This window comes from Nannobrachium achirus (assembly GCF_963921795.1).
Source record: "Nannobrachium achirus genome assembly, chromosome: 7".
NCBI lineage: Eukaryota > Metazoa > Chordata > Actinopteri > Myctophiformes > Myctophidae > Nannobrachium > Nannobrachium achirus.
The window spans coordinates 3,350,073-3,377,021 of NC_137816.1; the positions used below are offsets into that span (position 1 = coordinate 3,350,073).

General features: G+C 42.7%; 1 protein-coding gene across 1 annotated transcript in view; it reads left to right on the forward strand.

Annotated features, from left to right (window-relative positions):
* Positions 1 to 270: 270 nt before the first annotated feature.
* The window catches only part of LOC308288058 (CUB and zona pellucida-like domain-containing protein 1), a gene marked incomplete at both ends in the record, with an annotated part of 36,312 nt that continues 9,633 nt past the window's right edge, over positions 271 to 26,949 (forward strand). Inside the window, 5 exons of the mRNA XM_080729401.1 lie at positions 271 to 426; positions 2,977 to 3,377; positions 3,812 to 3,911; positions 4,175 to 4,361; positions 4,822 to 4,874. Of these exons, the coding sequence (XP_080585527.1) occupies positions 271 to 426; positions 2,977 to 3,377; positions 3,812 to 3,911; positions 4,175 to 4,361; positions 4,822 to 4,874 (897 nt within the window). The remainder of the gene's footprint in view (positions 427 to 2,976; positions 3,378 to 3,811; positions 3,912 to 4,174; positions 4,362 to 4,821; positions 4,875 to 26,949) is intronic.

A 26,949-nucleotide genomic window follows, 5' to 3' on the forward strand; every position in this document is an offset into this window, starting at 1 on the left:
AACACCTGTTTACTACTGCATCATATTTCAAATTCAGAAATCTGAGGAAGTGGTTTGATGAGTTACATGTGTCATTTTTGTTATCTCCACCTGCAGCGCCTACAACCATGGCCCCCACTACCACAGAACCACTGTCTCGTAAGTCTAACAAAATTATGATACTAAATCTAAAGCAAATGAACAACCTATGTGGGTTATACTATTATCATCATGATCTTCTGGAAACCTTTCATTTCAGTGAAAGCCAATGTAATTTGCGATGAGACCGCCATGACAGTAGAGGTGAACAAATCCTCATTCAGGGGACTTGAAGGACATCTGCGACTCAATGATCCAAGCAACGTAGCCTGCAGTCTGGAAAGCCAACAAAACAGCACTCACATCATAGCAGTGATCCCCCTCAGTGGCTGTGGGACTGAGATTGAGGTAACGAAGTCATACCTGGATGCTAGTTGGTCACATCTGTTCTACTTTACACCTTTGTGCATTTACTAAAGGTTAGTTTTACACATAGTTATGTAATGGGGCTGTGGTACTAGAGAGTTGTGTTATATGTATTGTTCTGTTGCACTGCCTCTTTAAGGAATGTGATCTGTCTGTCTATCTGTCTGTCTGTCTGTCTGTCTGTCTGTCTGTCTGTCTGTCTGTCTGTCTGTCTGTCTGTCTTCCTGCATGCCAGCATGCCAACCTGTCAGACACGCACACGCGCGCGCGCGCGCGTACACACACACACACACACACACACACACACACACACACACACACACACACACACACACACACACACACACACACACACAGACAGACAGACAGACAGACAGACACACACAGACAAACACAGAGAGAGAGAGAGAGAGAGAGAGAGAGAGAGAGAGAGAGAGAAATGGACAACTACAAATAACAATGCAACAATGCTTATGCAATCAGGCTGCAAACAGACTCCAGTGTTCAACGTTGGTATCACTTTAATCCAAGTTGTTACTTCATAACTACTGGATCAGACTAAACTCTTATAACTACTGGGTTAGACTGAAGTCTTATCTTCATAACTACTGAGTCAGACTAAACTCCTATCTTCACTGGGTTAGACTAAACTCTTACCTTCAGAACGACTGGGTCAGACTAAACTCTTACCTTCAGAACGACTGGGTCAGACTAAACTCCTATCTTCATAACCACTGGGTTAGACTAAACTCCTATCTTCATAACCACTGGGTCAGACTAAACTCTTATCTTCACTGGGTTAGACTAAACTCTTACCTTCAGAACGACTGGGTCAGACTAAACTCTTATCTTCACTGGGTTAGACTAAACTCTTACCTTCAGAACGACTGGGTCAGACTAAACTCTTACCTTCAGAACGACTGGGTCAGACTAAACTCCTATCTTCATAACCACTGGGTTAGACTAAACTCCTATCTTCATAACCACTGGGTCAGACTAAACTCCTATCTTCATAACCACTGGGTCAGACTAAACTCTTACCTTCAGAACGACTGGGTCAGACTAAACTCCTATCTTCATAACCCAGGGCTACTCAACTTAGGAAGGCTCAGGGGCCACTCAGCAAAATACCAAGAGTCCAAAGGGCCGCAACCTAAAAATTACGGTCCTATTTTGGACGTTTACAATGATTTTGTAACATGCTTCATGACAAGCTTAATAATTAAGTAAACACACAGAAAACAGCCACATTTCCATCTATATAAGCCAGGCCAAACCTCATGGAATGAATTTGATCAAATTAGGCTTTATTCACAAAATGTGAAGTAAAAAGTAACAGAACTGGTTCAATCTTTTTGTAACCGCCCCTGTTTCTGGGTATGCAAGGCTAGTGAACTTTGCCAATGTAAAGGTATGTTTTCTCATGCCAATAACGCTCCTTTTCATTAATAGGACGGATTTAAAATAAATAGACGTTTATACTTATTATTCAATCACTCAAACCCCAGCATCCCTATTCTTGGGGGACATTCACCAAAAATAGCCGATCTACAAGCTCACCACAAGATGCATTGGAGCTTGTAGATCGGCTAGTTTTGGTCAATCTCCTTCAATGAGCAGTTAGTTGTGTTTAAATTACAAAGCTCAAAGCATCAAACTGTTTTACAAGTACAGTACAACTGGCTGAGTTGAACTTTACTTGAGTTATTTTTCCATAAAACAACAACTCTTAACCAAAAATAGCCGATCTACAAGCTCACAATGCATCTTGTGGTGAGCTTGTAGATCGGCTATTTTTGGTGCATGTCCCCCAAGAATAGGGATGCTGGGGTTTGAGTGATCATTGAATAATAAGTATAAACGTCTATTTTAAATCCGTCCTATTAATGAAAAGGAGCGTTATTGGCATGAGAAAACTTCCCCATTTGGGGTACAAGCATAGTTCCCTGGCTGCTACGATCTGTTGGAATGTGTGTGCACTGTATGTCGGTGCTGACTGGCGGAGCCGCGGAGGCAGAGACAAGCACAGACAAGGACTACGTCTTCACTAGCCTAAAACATGACGGTCGCAAGCGTTCATATCGCACGACCGTCATGCGTCTCCACTCCAGTGAGCCCGACTGTGGTTGTCTGCTGCAAAATCTCCGCAGATTTGTCTGTCTGACCGTCTCGTTGTACAATAGATCTAGTGTAGCCGCCAGCATCTCCGCACTACTGTGTTCAGGCTGTGTTCTGTGCATTGACTGCAATCGCTTCCTGACTACGGAGTCCACCGAGGCTCAAACATCACCGCATTTTGCGTTGCGCGTTAACTTTGACAGGCTTAGAAAAATCATATTTTTATTGGTATTGCCATGACGGGCCGCACAGACAGGCGGCGCGGGCCGCATGCGGCCCGCGGGCCGCGGGTTGAGTAGCACTGTCATAACCACTGGGTTAGACTAAACTCTTACCTTCAGAACGACTGGGTCAGACTAAACTCCTATCTTCATAACCACTGGGTTAGACTAAACTAAAATCTCCTGCGTACAGGAGGATGACGAGAACCTCATCTTCAAAAATGCCATCACCACCGTTGACAACACCAGTGACGTCATCACCCGCACGCACCTGTTGGAGGTGGAGGTCTACTGCCAGTACCCCAAGACTGGCAATGTGACCCTGAGTTACAGCGTCCACAGAAACAACGTCACGGTCCAGGAGAAGGGCTTCGGTACGTTCACCTACCAGTTTGAGTTCTTTCACAGCCGGCGTTTCGCCTCCATGATGGACCCCCGCTCCTATCCACTGGAGTACGACGTAGGGGACAAGATCTACATGGAGATAGAGGCCTCGTCTTCACTCAACAACACCGAACTGTTTGTGGTGTCCTGCAGAGCTGCGCCGTACGACAACCCCAGCTACCAACCAGCCTACTCCATCATAGAACATGGGTGAGTGCAGTTTACAACACAGCACACACGCATGCACACGCTTTAGTCTTTTTTTAAGCCATATTTAGGCCGTTTCCCAATAGGGGGGAGTGGAGATCACAGCCTGGTTATTTCTGGGTCCTTGGCATTGAACAGCCTAGGAACCTCTGATTTAGGTTATTGTTATTATAGTATTAATGATATTTGAGCTTCCAGTTGAGTAAGTTACAAGCCAGGGGGAATACCACGTAACAGAATACAGCAACATTGTCACACAATGAATTCATTACTGCTTTAAATAATTTCTCTCACATAAATGCCTGCTTTTGTGTGTTCTAAACTGCACAAAAAATGTTATGTTTATGTAATTATACAATTATACTATTTGTTTTTTGTGAGAATATACACCACACTCTCTTAGCATCAATAGGTGTTTTGTTCCTGTTTCCAACCAGGTGTACCGTGGACCACACTGTTGAAGTTCTTTCACCACGCCATGAGAGACATTTCCAGTTTTCAATGGAGGCCTTCAAATTCATAGGATCACATGATCAGGTGAACAGGGTTTTTTGTATATATATTATTTTTTTTATGTTTTGGGGCTTTTGCCTTTAGTAGACTGACAGGAAATGGGGAGAGATGGGGAGTGACGCGCAGCGACATCTGGTCGGGCTCGGGAATCGAACCAGCGACCCGCTGCAGTCTACACAGAGCCTATGTGGTATGCGGCTGGAACAGTGGACAGGGAACTGTTTAGCTCCAGTGATGGTACAATTATTTCCACAAAGAAACAAGGTTTTAAACTGTGTTTGTCTCAGGTGTACATCAGCTGTTCTGTTATGCTGTGTGAAGCCGGGAACCCCAACGCCAGATGTTCCAAGGGATGCATCAACTCCACTCAGTCTGGAGCCAACCACCGACGGAAGAGAGAGGCTGTCATTCAAACTGCAAGGCACTACATTTCCCAGGGTCCCCTGCGCTTGAGAAGGTCGTCTGAGATCACAGGTGACTCTGAAACCTTTCTCAAGTCGGTGAAAAAAAGTCAAAACGATGTCTCCCCGGGACTCAAACTAGTGAAGATCTACAAGCTCACAACACGTCGCCATGTAACATGTTGTGAGCTTGTAGATCGGCTATTTTCACTACTTCTTAAAAGTATTTTAAATGGGATTATTTATAAAATAAAAATACAAAACATAATATGACGAATTTTGATTTTTGGGGGGGACTTTTATGAAAATCTTTTGAAATAAACAAAATGTAGGAACGAAAGGGGTATTTACTCACAACCAATACATATTGGTCTGCGACCCACATGGGTCCTGACCCACTGTTGTTCTATTATGCATGATCTCACAGTGTTGTTGTTGTTGTTGTTGTTGTTGTTGTGGTTTTCCCTCAGCTACCAGCCTGAACCTGAACCTGAACCTGAACCTGGTCTTCGTGGCTGGATGTCTTCTCACAGCTGTAGCCATGATCTGTGCAGTGGCCATCTACAAGGTCCAGAAGACGACAAGGGTGAAATATGAGCTGCTGCCATCTACTGAAGGTTAAGGCAGCAATGTGTGTGGTGTCTGACAAGCATAACGACTTCAGCTACACCGCCCCCTTCTGGTGGACCTCTAGTGTTGCCTCCGCACTATAGGGCCGCTGGGCAATTAACCCAACATAATATGTTTGGTTAATGTTCAATATATTATGTCGAAACAGATATATTGAACCAATTTATAACCACTTATAACCCATTAATCAAGGTGATGGGAAGATTGCAGATGCAAAAGTTTCTTTTTTTTTCTTTTTTTCTTTTTTGGTTAGACTGTGTGTTCTTCTGTATACTATAGACCAGTCGTTCCCAAACTGTTTTTATGATGTGGGTGGAACCATGAGATAAAGTGGTACTAAAATTGGCTTGAATGGATTGACTCTACATGGTTCTCATCGTGGTACCATGCTAATCTTCTCTGTATCGTTAACATTTTAGCCCAAAGACAGTGCCCCGTCGCCAACAAAGAGCATTTTGGTATTGCATCTGAAATGGCTTGGAATTAGAGACAGACAGATCATGACATTTAAATATCCGAGTGGTTGTTTAGACTAAAACCTTATAAAACCGTATTATGGACCAATATTTATACAAAATATATATTTTTGAAAAGCATGGGGGGGGGGGGGGGGGGGGGGGAATCATCTGAAACATAATTTTATACAATGTGTAGTGGGAGTCCCTGCTTCATCTCTATAGGCTCTATAGGAGATGATGCAAGAAGAAGGAAAAAGAAACCAAAAAAAACAAGAAGGCCCCTGATATAGAGGGTCTTACTCAAGATGTGAACCCTATTTGACTGGGCAATGAACCTGAGTGACATTTGACATAACGCATACATTATATTTGAGCAATGATCTGTAATAATGTAGAAACCTATAACTACTAATATATACTGTCTCTTTTTTACTAACTCTGATGATTTAATTAAAAAAAAAGTGCTGAGCCCTCGTGGCAGGGCTCAGGTGAATGTTCAAATAAATTACCAAAGCATGCTTCTCTGTTTGTGACACTTTATTGGTACATTTTACTTATGTGTGACTGGGAATTCATGTTATAAGCATAACCATACATTTCAATATGCATGTATACTGCTGAACATAGAGAAAATGCATCCGTAGGAGACATTGCAACGCATTGCGAACTTGTAGATTGGCTATTTTTAAATGGCTGGCATATAGGGTTGAAGTGGTTAATGTATGTTTTGTAATAATTATCAACATCTACAGTAAAGTAGCCTAACTCAAGTTTTAAAATAATTGTAGTGGAGTAAAAGTACAATATTAGCCTCTAAGATGCAATGGAGTTGAAGTAAACATATTGAAAATTGGAAATAGTAAAGTAAATAATAATAATACTAATATTCAAAGAGCTTTATTGGCATGAGAAAACATAATTTAACTCATCCTTGCCATGAGTGTGCAGACACAATCATAATAAATCATAATATGTAAAATTCACAAACAATCAGGCTTCCAATTCAAGTAAGAAAGATCATTCTATCTAGACAGAGCATCCTGAATCACTTTTTGACAACATATAGTGTTGCATGGCTTCTTTTACTTGACAGGTCCTTGCTGGTAGCATGACTTTGTGATGACATGGGAAACCAGCCCTGTCCACTACTTTAGTACATTGAATGAATGAATGAATGAATGAATGAATGAATGAATAGTTTTATTTCGATAATCAGTGAGACATTACAAGTCATTTTTGTTTTCGTTTCTTTTTTTTTTAACCTTAACATTAAATGCACACTGTGGGGCAGCAGTGTTTTAAAAAACAGTTTGGTATGTTTGGTACCATGTTTGATGTTTACCTGGAATTTGTAGCCCACAGAAGCACCAAATAGTTTCTGATTAGACGTTGCTAAACCAGGAAAGGCAAGAAGCGCACCACCTTGTAGTGTACATGCACTGCGGCGCAGTAGCTCAGCTAACAACACTGTAGTGTAGAGCTCAAGACCCTGGTGTTAGGTAGGAGAGTGTGGAGGGTTCCAGGAGTCCCGAGCTGGTGTTGGCTAGAGTCTAGACCACACTCTTGCATCGCATCGCAGACGTTGATACCAGGCCTGGAATTTGGACATTTTAGAGGCAAGGCCACTTGGCCTCCTTTGGCCAAATACCAGGGCAGGAAGGCCATCAAATAGAACAAGATTTTAGTCCATTGAAAGAATTTGTTGAATTTAAGGTTTAGGGATGATAATCTGCGGTGAAATAGATAAATTATGGTATTTTCAATCTGATCCATGCTCACTATCAAAGATACTGGATTGGTTTAAGATGGGGACTCGGGGGTGTTAAGACTTCAGAATCTCAACAAAAGACACTGGTGTCTACATGACAAGAAAGAGACACTGATGTCTACTGTCTATATTGACAAGAAAGAGACAGAGGATTCAATGATACAGTCAGCTTTAGGGCATTAAGGCCACTGTGGCCTCAGGTCATTGGTTTGTGGGGCACAAGGCCAAACTAAGGGGCAACGGCGGCCATGGCCTTCATGGCCTCCATGAAATTCCTGCCCTGGTTGATACATTACTGATCGTGCACTTTTTAGTTGCTCTTGGTGGATGAGGGTCAGAGAACTGTAACCTATAATCACCAGTAAGACTCCCTAATCGGGAGATAAGCGACCGTTGGTCGCTTATCTCCTGTCACACTGCTGACATCAGTATGACATCACACCGTACACAAATTACCCTTATATAAGACCGGCATTATCTACCGACAGATTAGTAACAAGATGTCAAAATCATTGAAGGTTTACCCTACTAACCAACTGTTTACGATAGCAACCATGTTTTTTACCTTAGCAACCAACTGTTTACCCTAGCAACCAACTTTTTACCACAGCAACCATGTTTTTTTTACCCTAGCAACCAACTGTTTACCCTAGCAACCAATTGTTTACCATAGCAACCATGTTTTCTTACCCTAGCAACCAACTGTTTACCCTAGCAACCAACTGTTTACCATAGCAACCATGTTTTTTACAGGGCCTGGGATTGATGACATCAGAAATCTCCATATATGGGCATGAAAGGGATTTTGTTTCTGGAAATATGTCTGTGGGGTGCCACATTTGGAATAAAACACTTACATCACACATCTGGATATCCATACAGCCCATCTAGTTTGCCTGTGTCCATTTATGCCCATATATCTGATGACATTGGGACAATGATCTCCATATATGGGCATAAAACTTATGTTAATTAGTAAAGCCTGGGGATCTCCATATATGGGCATGAGGGGTACCCTAAAAGGGCATCATCTGGGAATAGCAAATATAGTTATCCTAGAAAGTGAAAATCTTACATCAAAGGCCATAACTACCTACCTACCACCATACTGCATTCCTCATTAAACTACCTACCAGTAAGATGCCTAAGGGAGAAAAGCAAAGGGCGAGGTTGCACCATTTCTTGGTCTTCTGGCCAGTGATGTATATCGGACCATTTAACCATATATGGAGACATCTGGTACCCAAAGATATTCACAGATATGGGCTTAATATTGATGACATAAGGGATCTCCATATATGGGCGTAAAAGGGATTTGGTTCCCCTGGCATCACAGGGATCTCCATATATGGGCATAAAATGGATTTGGTTACCCTGGCAACACGGGGATCTCCATATCTCCATATATGGGCATAAAAGGGATTTGGTTCCCCTGGCATCACAGGGATCTCCATATATGGGCATAAAAGGGATTTGGTTCCCCTGACATTACAGTGATGTCAGTGGCTGGTTCTACAGAGGGGATCTCCATTTATGGGCATAAAAGGGAATGTATGTATGATGATGTCAGATATCATAGACGTCATAGGACTTTCACATAACGAATAACTGAGTAAGCATGTAAACCCGTAAAATCTATATTTGGGCATGGCTGATTTATGACCTCATCATGATGACACGAGCAAACACAGCTGAATTGTATAAATGATCAGTGCAGAAACCAACAGAAGTATTTGACCAAGACTCTTCGATTTAAACATCAACAAAGGTGTGACGTTTGTTGATGGTCACGTGTGACGTGTGACGGACGGACGGACGGACGGACGGACGGACGGACGGACGGACGCCCGGTGGAGGTTTTCATAGTAAACTGCTCCCTGACGGTCGCAATAACATTATAGGTTATAGGCTCGCCCTCTCTCTCTCTCTCTCTCTCTCTCTCTCTCTCTCTCTCTCTCTCTCTCTCCAAATCTAAAGTGACAAAAACAAGGAAACAGCTAGGCCGATTATCCATGTTTTACTTTTAACCTCTTGAACCCCAGGAGTTTGCCTAAAATGTATGCCCAAATTGGAACCGTTGTGGACACAAAACTACAATGATTGTGGCTACTCTTGACCCACCAAATGTCAGCTAACCCCTGAGAATTCACAAATGCAGTGTAAAACATCACATTTCTCTTACCAAATTGTCCTGCTGTGATCACTTACCTGGGAAAAGAATCAAAAGATGATTGAAAAAGACCTCCGCCTATGGAAAATTTGCATTCTGAATAGTGAATGAGCCTCAAGACCTTATTGAAAACATATATAGTGAATTGAGAAATTGTCCACCAAGGTGTCATCAATTGATAGGCAAAAGTGTTATGAATATATTCCAAACTATGTAAACTCTACAGATGTTTTAGTGAGAGTAGTGCTGTAATATTAGTAGTGTAGAAGTTGAGTGAGTAATGATAAAAACAAGTAACAATATAGCTGCAAGCAGTGATAAAGTGTCCAAGGCATAAAAAGCAGGAAAGCAAAAAGGCATCAAGGGAAAGCAAAGAAGAATATCAAAGAAAAACTAGAAGCAGTGTTCTTCCGAACAGGACTCCGGCAGGTCAGGTAGGTTTCTTTTGGCCTAGTGGTGACTCTATAATAGGCCAAAGTGAAAAGGGTGCCACGTGTTCTTGGGCCTTTCACGGCAATCGGATGCTGCATGCGGGATTTGAAGCAATTTGTTCCAAAAATTTGTTTTGCAAAAATTGACCCGCTGGTGGCGCTATAACAGGCCATTGTGAGAAGGGTGGCATCTGTTCCTTGGCCTAGTGGGAATGTGTGTGCAAAATCTCACACACATAGCAGGCTGCGTTTGAGACATTTTGTTCAAAAAGGAGCAATCCTGCAAACCTTGGAATTCAATGTTAGCCAATTAGATAGAATATGATATCTGACAAATCCGTCATGATTACATCACTGTAGAGATACTGTGTACTGATTTGTGTGATTTTCGGATAAAATCTGAAGGAGTAATATCGAAGAATGTGTTTTACATACTGTAAGTCGGCCTTCTGGTGGCGCTATAAATGGCAGATGTGAAAAATGCAGGGCACAGGTTTTTCCTTGGCCTCTGGGAAGTGTGCATACAAAGTTTTACACTAATCGGTGGTTATAGGTAAAAGCACAAATTGGCCTCTACACAACATACATAAACAACTGTGATACTATGCACCTCGACAGTTTGATCATGTAGGCTACATAGTAAGCCTTGCTGAGCTATGAAGACCATATGAAGAGCCATGAATCTCATATTGCCGGAGCCTATCTCCTGTTTCTGTAGCGTAAGGCAGCTTGATGTACAAGTACACCCCCTGGACATGGCGCTAGTATGTCGCAGGGAGTTACCCCCAATCCAACCCTTGAAGCTGAGTTTCAAGCAGGGAGGCACTGGGTCCTATTTTTTTTAATCTTTGGTATGACGCGACCCAGGTTTGAACCCAGATCTCCCAGTCTCAGGGCAGACACTCAAACCACTAGGCCACTGAGCTGGTACATGATATCATTGCAATCCTTGGACACAACAGGTGTAGACATGACAGTTTGTATTATAATGCTTGTTTCAGGATTTATGATGCAAAATACATTATTTAGTAATGGCGGATATTAAAATACGCATCAAGGGGGTTTGGGGGACATTTTTAGGAAGGCTCCATATCAGACATTGTTCAAGGAACCAAACTGTAAAGTCTACCAAATGTGACTACGTCTGGTACTTTGTTCCTTATGTCTGCATTGGTAATTTTTCTTTTTTGTACAGATTATCCAAGTACAGAATCTAAGCTTTCATATGATGTATCATTTGTTGGAATTGGGGCATATTTGAAGAAGTTATGGACATTTTAAACTTGTTGCACCATAAACCCCAAAGTGCTTAAAAAGCCATTTGAATGCCAGGAACATTTTTACACCTCTAGGTCGCCAGAAGTGGGTGTGACAATGGGAGGGACAATAGGTACTTACCTACACCCCTAAATCACTCCCCCAAGTCAAACCACACCCACAGTGGTAGCTGTCAACTTCAAATTTACTTTTATTTACTACAATTATTTAAAACTACTATTTAGTAGTAGACCTGTGGTATAGTGCATGCAGCCATGTCAGAAATAGTGGCCAGTGGTCTTTTCTACCTCCTCCCCTCCTTTTATGCTCATCCTGTCATTTTCTTCTTTTTTTATTTTTTATTTTTCACTAAAATAGTGTGTTACAAAATTACCTACATTTTATAATTAAGTAAAAGTATCAATACTGCAATGTAGAATCACTCTGTTACAAGTAAAAGTCCAGAATTAAAAATGTACTTGAGTAAAAGTACAAAAGTATTGGTATCCAAATGTACTTAAAGTACCAAAAGTAAAAGTACAAAATGTTTGAAAATAGCAGATCTACAAGCTCACAACGCGTCGCACCGCAATGCGTTGTGAGCTTGTAGATCGGCTATTTTCAAATAGCCTTGGTATAACATAGGGCTAAAGTGGTTTATGTATGTTTTAAACTTTAGTTGCTTTGTAGATTAGCATTATTGGGCTAAATGTAAAGACGCTACGCTGCGCCAACCGTGAATCCAATTTGCTACGTACGTCTACACAAACGGTCAGATTAAAAAGATAAATTGCTTAGTGAAGGCTCACGGATGTCACCATAGGGTACGCTCCAGCAGAATGTCCCGTAATGATCTTATTATTTAACGAGGAGCATTTTAATCCGATCGGTCGTCGTTTCCTTAAAAAGGTATTAATGTATTTAAGTGCAGTACACCTCGCAACCGATGGGGTCGCATGGCTGAGAAACAACAGAAAATGGCGTCTGATCGGATTAAAATGCTGTTTATTAAACAATACGGAAAGATACGGGTAATTCTGCTTGAGCGTACCATACTGTGACATCTGTGAGACTTCAGTAAGCACTTTATCTTTGAAATATGAACGTTTTTGTAGACGTACGTAGCAAATAGGTTTAACTGCTCAACACGAGGTTGAAGTGAATGTATTACGTGCGCAACACCGTTAGCCTGTCGGCTAACTGTGCTTTATATAACATCGTCGAGTGTTTGTGTAACTTCAGTCAGATTGAAGGATCATCTGACTCTGATAATGAACCACAATCTACAGGCTACGCTTAACCGCCTCGCGTTGTGAGCTTGTAGAAGAGCAAAAATAGAGTTTGGTCGCGTTTTATACAACAGATGCCTACGTTAGCCTGCAGCTAGCGCTAGCTAACGTTAGCGTTAGCCGTTAGCCACTGCTAACTGCGTGAAGCTAACGCTATAGCGTATCTCGCAGCTCGGCGTCTTTCTTTGTGTGCCCGAGAGCGACTCAGAGAGTCAGATCACGACGTATAAATCAAAAAATAAATCCTTCCAGAATACTGTCTTCTGCAAACCAATAACATTAGCGAGATGAAGTTAGTCACTGAGAGAGTCACTGTTTACACACTAGAACCAGATGCACCATGCTGTATGGGCGGTGCTCAGAGCGTGAACACGAGAGAAACCTGAGGAACAATGGATTCCGTCGGCCAATCGAAACGCTATGCAAATCTAAAGAGCTGACTTCTCCGCCTCCAGAAACGGTCTGTAATCTCTTCCAAAGTAAGGCAACTTTACTACACCAGTGTTAACATTTGGCAACCTTAACAAAGATATCTTATGGAATGAAAACCCTCTAATATATTCAAACTGTGTTTATATCAAAAAAACGAAAAACAAAGAAAAAACTAAATCACTCTTGTTTTCGCGTTTTCTGACTTTTAAAATTGCCGACATTTGGACGGTTCCACCAGCCTCGGACACAAATGTCATGGTTTTATGCTTAAAGTTGTACCATGTAACTTTTTTTATAAAACAAATCTTAAAATGGTCCTAGCTGTTAAATCGCTAAAGTTTTAGAACCCCCACTCCGTTATTTTCAGCTTCTAAAGCCTTCTCTTTATATGTTTTCTATGATCCCTGCCCGGGACCGGTTTTCGCGAAAAAAATGCGTCATCACACTACCGGCCAATCACAGCGAGGGTTATACACTGCCGGCCAATCACAGCGCAGAACATACACTGCCGGGCTCTCTGGTGGGTTTAGGAAACACGCCTTCAGGAAGTACACTGCAGTGTTTACACTGGAGGAGTCTAGCATGTAACTCTCCAACCGCTGCTCGTAGGAGGACACGGGAGACCTCATTGAAAGCGTCTCGGCGAGGCGAGGCGGACGCGGTGGTCTGACGGCCCGGTCCGCGAGCGAAAAACGGACGAAAAAAGCAAACGCGACCGCGGTTTGCTATACTGCTACAGACCACCAGTTGAGCAACTTACACAGTATAGCTTTAAATAAACCCCAGCTGGGATTCGATCCAACAACCTTCTGCATGAAAGGCATATGCCCTGACCACTGCACTAGGCAGCCACAGGATCTGTTGACTATGTTTGTTTAAAAAAAAAGTTCTATGTAGGCTGAGTGCCTTGATTTTATTGATTTATTTTGTATATTTTGGAGGCTTGGGGTGAAATCAATCCGAGTAAATGTAATCTGAGTATTTCTGACATTTTCGAGTGATCATATTTTCTTTCACTCAGAACAGAAAAATAACGGCCGGTAGAGAAGGGCTCATTTTAAACATGAACGTGATCTGGAGTTAGATCAGACGTGTCAACATTAAAGAGTTTGACATACGCACATGCCATGGGCATCCAGGATGTTAACATCAACTCAACCCGACGTGGGGTTTGAACTCAAAACCATCCGCATATCAGGCACAGGCACTGACCACTACACTACGGCAGTCACACATAATGGACCTGTCATTTAAAAAAAAAAAAAAGTTTCATCTAATGTACTTGACGCCTTCTTTCAAAATGATATAGCGCCCCCCTTTGGCCAATTGGGGTAAGATTGGTTTCAGTGATATTTGGACTAACCCTCTACAGTAGTTCATGAAAATTTTACTTTGCATGTATGTTTTAGAGGCAGAAGAATAATTTGCATAAAACTTGCAATATTGATTGAATTATTAAAAAAGCATGTTTCAATTTTAGAGAAATCTGATCTGACAGATCTTTAGATATTGGTCCAAAGTTAATGTAAAAAAAGTTGCATACACGTGATGCGAAAATTCCAGAATAAAAGCGGGTTTAAGCGTTTTACAAACTGCTCAAAATGGCGGAAAATCAATGGGCGGAGCTTACTTAACAAAGACACAGATGTCTTCTGCTTGAGTCAAGGCACGCGTGTAAGCAAGTTGCATGTCTTCAAACGAAACGAGGCATGACTTATGCCCCTTTAAAGTTTGAGTTTTCAAACGCTTCGTATAGCGCCCCCCTTTGGCCAATTGGAGTAAGATTGCTTTCAGTGATATTTGGACTAACCCTCTTCATTTGCATGAAACTGCAATATACAGTGAATTATTAAAAAAATAATGTTTCACTTTAAAAAAAATCAGCCGAGACAGATCTGACCGTATTGGTCCAAAGTTCATGTAAAAAAAGTTTCGCGCACGTGATGCGAAAATCCCAGGAGGAGATAGATTTTGACAGTTTTTCATATAATTCAAAATTGTGGGAGAAGTAAAGGTCAGAGGTCAAAAGTCAGAGCGTAAAAGTCATTCGGCATGAGGAGACGCATAAGTGTATACAGGTTTCATGGCTGGATCTGAAACAGAGCATGAGCTTTATCTGTTCAAAGTTGGCATTTTTCAAAGGCTTCCTACAGCGCCACCCTTTGGCCGATTGTTTTGTAAAACGCGACTGCACGGTCTAGCTGCTAGAGAAAAAGTGGCGGAAGAATAATAATGACGAAGTCCAATATCAATGAGTGGCCATTTGCCACTTCGTGGCCTTGGCCACTAATAATAGTAATGATGAAGTCCAATATCAATGAGTGGCCTTTTGCCACTTCGTGGCCTTGGCCACTAATTATTCCACGAACTTTTCTAGTCTTAAAACCGACTGTGTGAGTGGAGAGTCAGAGTTTGGGATAGGAAAACTGCTAGAAGACTCAGGAGATAATATAATGTGATTAGTGACAACAGCAGTGCGATCATTATTATGTAAGTGATGTGAAGGAATTCTATTTGATACAGAGACAGAGACAGAAGGATCAGCAATAAATGTATCTGTCCACAAGGGGGCAGAGATGAGACACGAAGCGGCAGGATCCACAAATTTATAGGATTAGCAGTGGAAGGTGTCTCTCGGTGTCTGATTTGGAACATGCCGCGATACATATCATGGTTTATAACACATGGGTGTTATTACAGTTGATAAAGCTTTTAATTTTGTATTCCTGTCCTGTGTGTGGGTGATAAAAAAAAAAGAAAAACTTTAGTGGTTGAGGTGTTTGAGCAGTGAGGGCATCTACCACATGGGTGGATGCCACACAACTCTTCCCTCAGCCAGTTGGAGCTGGTACTTGGTGATCTATACAGAGTCTTTAATGTTCCTTCCTCTCATAAAGCAAAACCTTGGTGGTGACATTGTTATATTTTTCAAATGAGGATCACATTTCAAAATATTCCAATGTTTGGTAATGATATTTTTAATAGCTTGGGATCAAGTATTGTACTTTTTTTTTGCATTGAGAATTTCAGAGTGGGATGTGTGTTGTTAATATAGGCCTACTGCCTGAACTCAACCAGTGGACCCTGGCTGGGGGCAAACGTTACAAGGTAGGCCTACATACCGTATTACTAAAGAAAGTATTTCTTTCTTTCTATTGTATGACAAATTTCATTTTGAAATCAAATTATTTCAAGTTTGATAACAAGTTTTACTTCCAGACCCAAGGCATGGCCATGGGTTCAACCTTTGCACCCAATTATGCAAACTTATTCATGGGTCACTGGGAATCCAAGTTCATTCAGAACAGGACTGCCTCCCAGGCCCGGATTGACAGTAGGGAGTAGGGGGACGATTCCCTGTGGACTGCAACACCGCCACTGGCCTGGTGCCTCCTGAAAAAAATAAAAAGATCCCCTTTGCACAGGCCACATAGCCAGCAGCAGCAGGGCTTCATACAGCAGCCCTGCCTGTGTAACTTGACACCACAGCTGGCCTGAGCTGACAGCTACTCGCCCCCTCCCCTCTCTAAACAGAAAAGCAACGTGTGTTTTTTCCCCAAGGGATTGATTGATTGATTTATTTATTTAGACATAAAAGATGCATACAATACAAAGCACTTTGGTCCAAAAAGGATATTCACTGAAGAAAGACCATGTGGTCTTGTTTCCATTCAGGTCCTATTGCATTCATTCACTAGAGCAAAACAGGGATTGGTCAAAAAGGACAGCAATCAACTTTTTTTTTTAGAAGAATCAATGCGTGATTGGTTAGTTTGGCTTTCTGGCCAGGCCCTACCACAAGCGTGCTCACAGACAGACCGACCGGCTAAGGAAGGCAGCACACAAACACACATCTGACTGAGGATAGTGGCCAGACAGCAGAGAGAAGAAGGCGACAAAATAAATAAATAAATAGTTAAATTATGGACCCCAACCCCAGCCACATAGCCCCACAAAGAAAAAGAGAAAACATGGAGCTGAAGGGAGAGAAGGATGGGGGGAAATGTTATACTGACTGAAATGTTCAAAGCTTCAGCATACAGTCTTCTAGTAAGAATGATGCAGCAACAAGTAAGTTGTTTCAATATAAACACTGGTTCTTCTCAAGTTTCTCAACATGCATGTGGATCCCTAGGGGAGGATTAGGCCAGATACATTCATTGCCATTATTAGGATTATTAAGAACACAATTTGTTCCATTTTGTACCCTAACAAAGTTAGACCATTTTAATAGCATGAACACAAATTGCTGTCTGTAATGACTCTCAAGTTACACTTGAGGGTTTGGAGGAAACATTTGGTGGATACTAGTATGCACAACTCTAAAATAACTGGTGCAATTTTGTGTTGGAGCGCCTCTGTGCGGCTGCAGAGTTAAGGTGCTATCTATCCCTGAGACCACACTACTAAGTGATTATGCTAATGTATGGACAGAAGTTAAGAAATGGGAAACATTGTACTGAGTTGGAGTTTCATACACCATCTTCAGGCATATTCTACACTATTGTTGTCATTTTATATATAGTTTGAGCTTGACTGTGATGCATGTGGCTACCTGATTGATTGATGTTTTTGTGGGATAGAGAAACATGTGAAGCTGCTGTGCTGTTGAAACAGACAATCTGTAAGCTAGCTATGTGGTGTTGTTTGTAGGGTGGAGGCCAGTGCTTGTTAGTTCCAGTAATTATTCCACAATGTCTTCCTAACTGAATTGGAGGTTCCATAGCACTACTAGCAGAATGGAACTATTAGCAGATAGTGATGATTCTAACTGAATATAAGATTATTCCGGGGGAGAGGTGCATGCAGAGCTCTACTCAGTGATAATACAGTACAGTACTAGATTGTACAGTTTTACATTGAACATTGGCGTTTGCATATATAATATTGATATAGTAAGCTGACATCTAAATGCTTTGCTGACAAAATAATACTATATTTGTATTTAATTGCATACCATTTAAATAATATGGACTGGATATAGAACACTTTCTAGTGTGACTGTTGGTATATATGGAATAATGATTTTCAGTGATTACTTAGCCCATGTGGAAAGGAAATATGCTCCTGTGACATACTGCACTGTCTGCACAGAAGCGAGTGTTGTAGTGACTACTTCTGTAGGCCTACAGTGGGTGGTATATACCAGTAAGACTCCCTAATCGGGAGATAAGCGACCGTTGGTCGCTTATCTCCACAAATAGGCCAAAAGTTTGTTTTACCAATTATCAAGACATACGGGCAGTTGACAGTTTGCCATGGTTACTCATTGAAGTTGAATCTCCATATATGAAGATAACCTACGCATCACACTAAGTCTGACCTCACCAGCCCATATTTGGGCATGAGCAACTTATGTCTCCATATATGGAGATATGATGACATCACACAGTCCTCAGCCGATGATGTGGCGTGATGTCATACAATACACAAACGAGCCCTACAGTATAAAGGGGCAATTCTTGCCAGGAAAGAAGCATTTCTTCGACTCAGACCTTATCGCCAGGGTTGGCTTATAGCAGCTGTCGGTAGGACCATATATGGATTCTGTTAGTGTGGATCTCCTAACAGGGCATCATCTGGGATACAATCCCTTTTATGCCCATATATGGAGATCCCTAACAGAATCCCTTTCATGCCCATATATGGAGATCCCTAACAGCATCCCTTTTATGCCCATATATGGAGATCACTAACAGCTAACAGAATCCCTTTTATGCCCATATATGGAGATCCCTAACAGAATCCCTTTTATGCCCATATATGGAGATCCCTAACAGAATCCCTTTTATGCCCATATATGGAGATCCCTAACAGAATCCCTTTTATGCCCATATATGGAGATCCCTAACAGAATCCCTTGTATGCCCATATATGGAGATCCCTAACAGAATCCCTTTTATGCCCATATATGGAGATCCCTAACAGAATCCCTTTTATGCCCATATATTATGGAGAAATCCCTGCTCTGAGTATCTGACATCAGTGTGATGTCACCTGTTTATGCCCATATATGGAGATCCCTGCTCTGCGTATCTGGTTGCTATGGTAAACAGTTGGTTGCTAGGGTAAAAAAACATGGTTGCTATGGTAAACAGTTGGTTGCTAGGGTAAACAGTTGGTTGCTAGGGTAAAACCATGGTTGCTAAGGTGGTTGCTAACGTACACTAACAGACCAGCAACAACAGACTGTTGCCACAGCAACGTACACAAAGGTTTGTGTACACATGTGGTGTGATGTCATACTGATGCGGAGATATGAGCAGGGCAAAGGTGTGACGTGTGACGTGTGACGGACGGACGGACGGACGGACGGACGGACGGCCGGTGGAGGTTTTCATAGTAAACTGCTCCCTGACGGTCGCAATTAGTATATTAGTTTTTTATGTGTTTTGTTTTACAAGAAACATCTCAGCCAAACAGAACTGAAGCTCTGTAAGGCTGTCACATGTGTGTGAGTGCGGGTGGTAGGCGCGTTCATGTGTTTTCATGTTGCCTATAGCGTTTGGGTAGGGTGGCCTGGAAGGGTGTATGGGTCCCTATGGCCCAGACAGGCCCACTCCGGCCCTGCTGCCTCCTCCCTCCTAAATAAGGTGATTTTTTGGAAACGATACATTGACGACATATGGTATTTGTTGGTTCAGGCACCACGGCGTCAGTTACCGTGGCAACAAGATGGACTGTCTACGACGGAGAGACGAGGTCTGTGTCATCCTGAGGGAACACACGGCAAAACACTGCCCCCTGGAGGTGGTCCTGGAAACTACAGGCACCAGAATCCCTCTCATAGCAGGTACCCAAACTACAGAATCCCTCTCATAGCAGGTAACTAAACTACAGATATAGCTATTTAACACTGAACAAACACTATATAGCAATGATTACTATCACAATATAGAGCTATTTAACACTGTTACTGAACAAACACTCTAAAGCAATTATTACTATCACAATATAGAGCTATTTAACACTGTTACTGAACACTATGATTACTGTCACAATATAGAGATATTTAACACTGTTCCTGAACAAACACTCTATAGCAATGATTACTGTCACAATATAGAGATGTTTAACACTGTTACTGCACAAACACCAGTAAGACTCCCTAATTGGGAGATAAGCGACCGCCAGGTCGCATACATAAACTTTAGAAGGCAATGGTAGCCAATCAGGAGGGAATATGGGAAATGGGACAGATCCATGTTGATGACATGACTTTAGATATACTGTGTACCACTTTGCGTGATTTTAGGGCAAACTCTGTAGGAGCAGTGTCCAAAAATGTGTTTTGCAGGAATCGAGGGGTGGAGGTTGTGGTTTGGCAGCCAAGGAGTGTGTCTGCGAAGGTTGGCATGAATAAGGGCAACGGTGGTGGAGATATGAGTAGGGGAAAAGTGTGACGTGACTTGTGACGGACAGACAGCCGGTGGAGGTTTTAGATTCTACCTTTTCCTGTTGGCCCTTCTGACACCAGGGAACAGCAAACTGATCATCCATCCATTCGATTAATTAACCACTTATTAATTAAACTCATCTATTATTCATTGCATTCCTCATTTTATTCAGTTCATACTTTACTACACTCAGAATATGGTGCGTCGCTTCAGTACTCTACTCCACCTGAGGACGATTCTACGAGTGTCTTCTAAACCGGTTTTCTGACAAATGTATGTTTCTAGGATGAGTGCTTCTCAAACCATTTCATGTCAAGGACCCCTAAAATTACATGTATTTGACCACAAACACCCATCTCTAAATATTTTGTTCCAGGGACCCCGAGATAGAAAGATCTGAGTTACAAATGTTAAATAAAGAAATGTATATTCAAAGATTCGCACTCCCTGCGCTCCCTTTTCCTGCGCTCCCTTTCCAATGCACAAGGCTGAAGTTTGTCCCTCGGTTGCACCAGTAGTAGAGCATAGAAATACAGAAACTAGATCCAGGCATAGAAAACGGCCAAAAAAGTGATCCCACCTCCATTATTGTTTATGTGTGCTCAAGATTTGAGACTAGCGTTACGGGAGCTTCTGCTACGGTACACACCCGCGCCACCCCTCATCTGTCCAGACAGACTCTGCCGCAGAAAGAACAAACCCAGACTTCTTTTTCTTCCGATCACCAAAAGAAGTCTGGGTTTCCGATGCTACTGTTGGGGTGAAACTGCATTGTATTTCCATTCATGTTTGTGTTGTATCAATGCCCTCATTCAATGGTACTCAAACCTTTTCTATATCAAGGACCCCCAAATTGACATGTGGACCCCCTCGGAGGATATTTCCTCCAACAACCAGCTAACTGTGGATGGATGCCCACTTATAATCTCCACTCATGTGGTGCATTGATTTGATTTGTTCTGCCAACTTTTAAAGATGGGTAGTGATGGGGCTCAAATCCCGAGCCATTACAAACTGGATAACACATTTGTTGCAACCTGGTATCAATAAGCATTTGGGCTTGTCGTCGAGCCTGTTATCGAGCATAGCAGCCCTTTATTTCATGTTTAAATCATCAAGACGAGGCAGTGAAGAACTAATCACCCACGCTGGCACAAACATGTCAGCCTAAAAGTGTATTGATACCTGCCAACAAGGTCTGTTAGAAAAGTACTGTATTTAGAAGGCCCTAAAATGTGATACAAGTGATACTATTTGGTTAAATAAAATATGCATTTTCTATTTATAAAGAGCTGAAAATACATGGAGATTCTCTAGTAATTATTACCGTTCACATGCGACCAAACGATATCATTTGCCAGGTGGCAGTACGTGACATTTCTCACCTACCGCTGTGTCATGTGGCTGTTAAGTGACATTCCTCATTTGGCTGTGCATCAATCAGATTAGTTTTTTAATTTAAAAGAACCCCAGCTGTCATGGTAGATTTATGACGACTAGAGTTAGAGACAGACTTCCTGAATGTAAGAAGTGTGTGTGTGTGTGTGTGTGTGTGTGTGTGTGTGTGTGTGTGTGTGTGTGTGTGTGTGTGTGTGTGTGTGTGTGTGTGTGTGTGTGTGTGTGTGTGTGTGTGTGTGTGTCCAAGCCAACAGGAACAAGCAGGATACATCAACAACATTAATTCATCAACCCACGATGACAGCTTGACTTCATAATCATCTGTGGTTTCTTCCTCTGTTTTCAAAGTTTACATGCCACCAAAGAACACATGGTGTGACTTATTTAACTCTGCCAGCTTCCTTCTATACTATCCCACCAGTTAACAGCATTTATAATCTATTATTTTAAACAGGTAAGAGTTCTAATGTATTATCTTTGTACAGTTAACCGTTATAATGTATTATTTTATACAGGTAAAGGACAACAGCTAAGGCAAAACTGGTCTGTCATTGTGGTTTAAATCTCTCTCTCTATCTCTCTCTCTCTCTCTCTCTCTCTCTCTCTCTCTTTCTCTCTCTCTCTCACTCACACACACACACACACACACACACACACACACACACACACACACACACACACACACACACACACACACACACACACACACACACACACACACACAGTGATTGCTATTGGTCAGTTGGTTTTGACCAGTGATCCTAACCCTAACCCAGGGATTGACACTAAGGTCCCATCGGGCAAGTACAGGTCATGGTCTACTTGCCCGAAGGTAATGCCCACTTGCCCGAAAAGTAAATTGTCCGTTATAAAATGATAGGTACGATTTTAATTACCGCTCAATTTGACACTTATTTCTTTACTTTCTGGGGCTGTGCGATAAAATGTCATACCTCAATACCTCCAAATACAAATACCAAATACTTTAGCTATGATTGAATATGTCTGTGGGTTCACACTTGTTATTTTTTATTTTTAAATGTAGCAACAGTAAAATAACAGGTAAATAGTGCTCTTATTTTACATTCCACAGACCAGAAGACACAGCGCACTGGCCACGTTCAGGTGTTTAGACAGATATTTTGTGTTGTGTTTATAGACATTTGTATCCCCTCTCAAATGAGCACTTGCCCTGTCGGGCAACCTGAAAGCCAACTTCACCTGCCCTGACGTTTTATTTACCTGCCGGGGGCAGGTGGGCAAGCCTTAGTGTCAATGCCTGCCTAACCTCTATGGAAGTGTTGCCACTCAAACAATTAGAAGTCAATGTCTGAATGGCAGCATGTCTGAATGGAGAGCGGCCCCCCGGCCGTCCTACCTTGACCCAGAAAAAGCTTGTTTTCTGATGTGTTTCTATTATCTGTGAAGCAAATTTTGGTTGTTGTTTGTGTTTTATTACGTACTGTAATGGGCTGGGTATGTATGAAGATGTATGAAGGGATTCTGGGAATGTACAGTATGTATGCAGTTGACTTCATTAACGGGTGAAGACATTAGGGACATGAGGCCAGCAGTAGGGTTGGGATCCGTTTGGTTTTAACCGAGTCCGATTCTTTTTCGGTTCCCCCAAATCGGTTCCGGGTAGAACCGGTTCCTATAACGGTTCCGGAAGTTGTATATATAGGTCTATATATCTATATCTATATAGATATATTTTTTCTTTCAATATTATTGCGACCGTAGGTCGCATTTACTACCAAAACCTCCACCGGCTGTCCGTCCGTCAGTCAGTCAGTCAGTCAGTGAGTGAGTGAGTGAGTCACACGTCACACGTCACACTTTTGCCCTGCTCCAATCTCCACAACCGTTGCCCCCATCCATGCCAAATTTTGCACACACACTCCTTACCTGCCAAACTACAACCTCCAAGGACCCCCGGAGCTCCAGGGACCCCCAGGTCCCTGGGGGACCCCCAGGTGTAAAAGAATGTCCCTCCATTCGTCCGCCAAGGCAACGCGGAGAACCCACCCCTCATTTCTCACATGGCCCTCTTCTAGCGCCACCTTCAGGCCGATTTTTAACACATTTTTGGACACTGCTCCTACAGTTTTTGCCCTAAAATCACGCAAATCGCTACACAGTATGTCTACACTCATCCCATCAACATGAATCTGTCCCATATAGCGCCACCTTCAGGCCGCTTTTTAAAAACACATTTTTTGGACACTGCTCCTACAGATTTTGCCCTAAAATCACGAAAATCCTTACACAGCATGTCTACACTCATGTCATCAACATGGATCAGGAAGATTTTGGAAAAACAAATTTGTGCCCTATTTGTGGACATAAGCGACCTATGGTCGCTTATCTCCCGATTAGGGAGTCTTACTGGTAATAAAGTGATTCCCTGATTACTACAGCAACTTGTATAACTACTATTTCAACTTAACCACAATAACAATGGAATGCATGGTTAAGGGTGGACGTTCAAGTAGTAGAGAATACATGGTTATTTAACGGCACGATGAATAGCCGATCTACAAGCTCACAACGTGTCGCGCGCGACGTGCTGTGAGCTTGTAGATCGGCTAGTCATTCGTTGTCATCATCCCAGCTGCTACCAGCGTGAAAGCTGAAAGGAGTGAGTTGCTGACTGTTGCTAGTTATTCATAAAACCTCAGACAAACGTCGCGTCCGTCATATGGAACACCATGAATGAACTGCAGTACAAGCCGAGTGAAATGGACATTGCGCCGTGGGGGAGGCTCTCTCCATGTCGGAGTGGAGAGATGCACCCGCGCCGTGGTTACTCCGTTAGCAGCTAGCTAGGCTACTGAAGAAAGTGAAGCAGCAGCTGCAGTCACTGGTACAGATTTTAGGAGACTGCACATTTGCACGAAAGGATTGCACTGCATTTCGTGCACTTTGCATGCTTTTTCCCCTCTCACGAGTGCAACCACACTCGTGAGTAGTTTTGATGCTGCGCTAACGTTAGCTCCGTCTGTCTCGAAGGATGCTATCTGATCGTCGTTCAGCAGCAGGCGTAGAGTGTGGGCATAGAGAGTGGGCGTATCCACTTCACTCACACATGTAGCGAGACGTCACAGTCGCTTGCAATGCACACAGCTGGGCCAAATGAACGCTCATAAGAAATTCCAGGAACCGTTATAAGAACTGGTCATAAAAATATGATGGAACCGGCTCCAGTTCTTCAATTTCGGAACGGGTACCCGAAGAACCGGTTCCGGATCCCAACGGTTCCGGATCCCAACCCTAGCCAGCAGCACACAGCACCTCGTGGCGTGCTCTGCTTGCCTGAGGCGTGAGGCCCTAGTTGGCACCTCGACAGAGTGCAGTTCTAGTTGCGACCGTCAGGTTGCAGTTACTATCAAAACCTCCACCGGCTGTCTGTCTGTCAGTCTGTTACGTCACACGTCACACTTTTGTCCTACTCATATCTCCACCACCGTTGCCCTGATCCAAGTCAAATTTTGCACACACACTCCTTGGCTGCCAAACCACAACCTCCGCCCACCTCATTTCTCATGTGCCCCCTTCTAGCGACACCATGGGGCCGATTCTTGCAAAACACATTTTTGGACACTGCTCCCACAGATTTTGGCCTTTAGAAGGCAATCGTAGCCAGGAGGGAATATGGGAAATGGGACAGATCCATGTTGATGACCTGACTGTAGCGATACTGTGTACCACTTTGTGAGATTTTGGGCCAAAATCTGTAGGAGCAGTGTCCAAAAATGTGTTTTGCAAAGATCGGCCTCATGGTGGCGCTAAAAGAGGGCCATGTGAGAAGTGGAGGTTGTGATTTGCCATACAAGGAGTATGGGTTTAAAGTTTGGCATGGATAGAGCCAACGGTGGCAGAGATATGACTAGGGCAAAAGTGTGACGTGATGTGACGTGACGTGACGTGACGTGACGTTACGTTACGTTATGTGACAGACTGACAGCCGGTGGAGCTTTTCATAGTAACTGCGACCTGACGGTCACAATCACGCAATGATTGGCAAATCACAACCTCTGCCCCTGATTTCTCACATGACCCTCTTCTAGCGCCACCATCAGGCAGATTTTTGCAAAAAACATTTTTGGACACTGCTCCTACAGATTTTGCCCTAAAATCACGCAAAGCGGTACACAGTATCTCTAAAGTCATGTCATCAACATGGATATGTCCCATTTCCCATATTCCCTCCTGATTGGCTATGATTGCCTTCTAAAGTTTGTGTATGCGACCTGATGGTTGCTTATCTCCCAATTAGGGAGTCTTACTGATTATTATTATATTACTAGAGGTTTGCGCCCGCTTGGCCCGTTTTATATTAAGTGAAACCTGACCAATCAAGGAAATTGGCCCACTTATAGTCTGGTCAAAGTGTCATGTGAAGCTCATCAATCCACCAATCCTCAAGCTTATCGGACATGTGCCCGTTTATGCCCATCTATGCCCATCTGGCATATGCTCTGCTACGGGCATAGACGGCCCTCTCAATTCCACATATTGTGTCAGTCTAACCAGTGTGGTTGCGCAACATGAGTCACACTTGCAAATGAATTCTGTCCTTGGAACCTTCCCCCCAGAATAGGGATGCAGGGGTTCATGTGGTTAAATGTCAAATATTACGTTATTTTCAGTCCGTTCTGACGGAAACCGGTATTTCTCTGTGACATTGCCTACTGTAAGATTCAAAAAATTAACAGTGTAATTCAGGGATGCCGTGGATGAAAACCTTTCTTTACAGCTGTGAACTTAGTCAAAATAACGTTTAGAAAGCCCTGGTGTAGACTTTGAGAAATGTTAGAGCATATGCCAGGGGTCTTCAACAGGGGGTCCGGGACCCCTAGGGGGTCCTCAGAGTTACTACAGGGGGTCCTCCAAATCTTTGTGTGATTTGGATGATCTTTTTTCCCTCCTTTTTAATATTAACCACTTGAACCCTAGTGTCCATACTCCATATTGGGAGAACTTTAGCCAAAAATAGCAGATCTACAAGCTCACAACGCCTCGCGCTGCGAGGCGTTGTGAGCTTGTAGATCGCCTATTTTCGGCTTTGAGCTTTGGTGTAGAGGGGGAAAAGATCAGACTAAGTACAGAGTGAAAGGTCAAGTTTTAGAAGTATTGACAGTGGTTAAATATCTGAAAACACAAATTGACATGAATCCAAAATACACTGATGATTGTGCTGTCAAACGATGAAACTATATGGCATCTATTAACAGGTTGTGGGGGTTCCTGCTTCATCTCTCTCTGAACTAAGGGGTCCTTGGCCTGAAAACGTTGAAGACACCTGGCATATGCCATTCATGCAGAAGGTTGGGGTCGTGGTCAGCAAGGGCTTGCGGTCGCAGCGGGTTCCTAACGCCAAATCAAATGGCTTCAGATCTCTGAGCCAAGTCTCCTGAGGAGGCGTGTC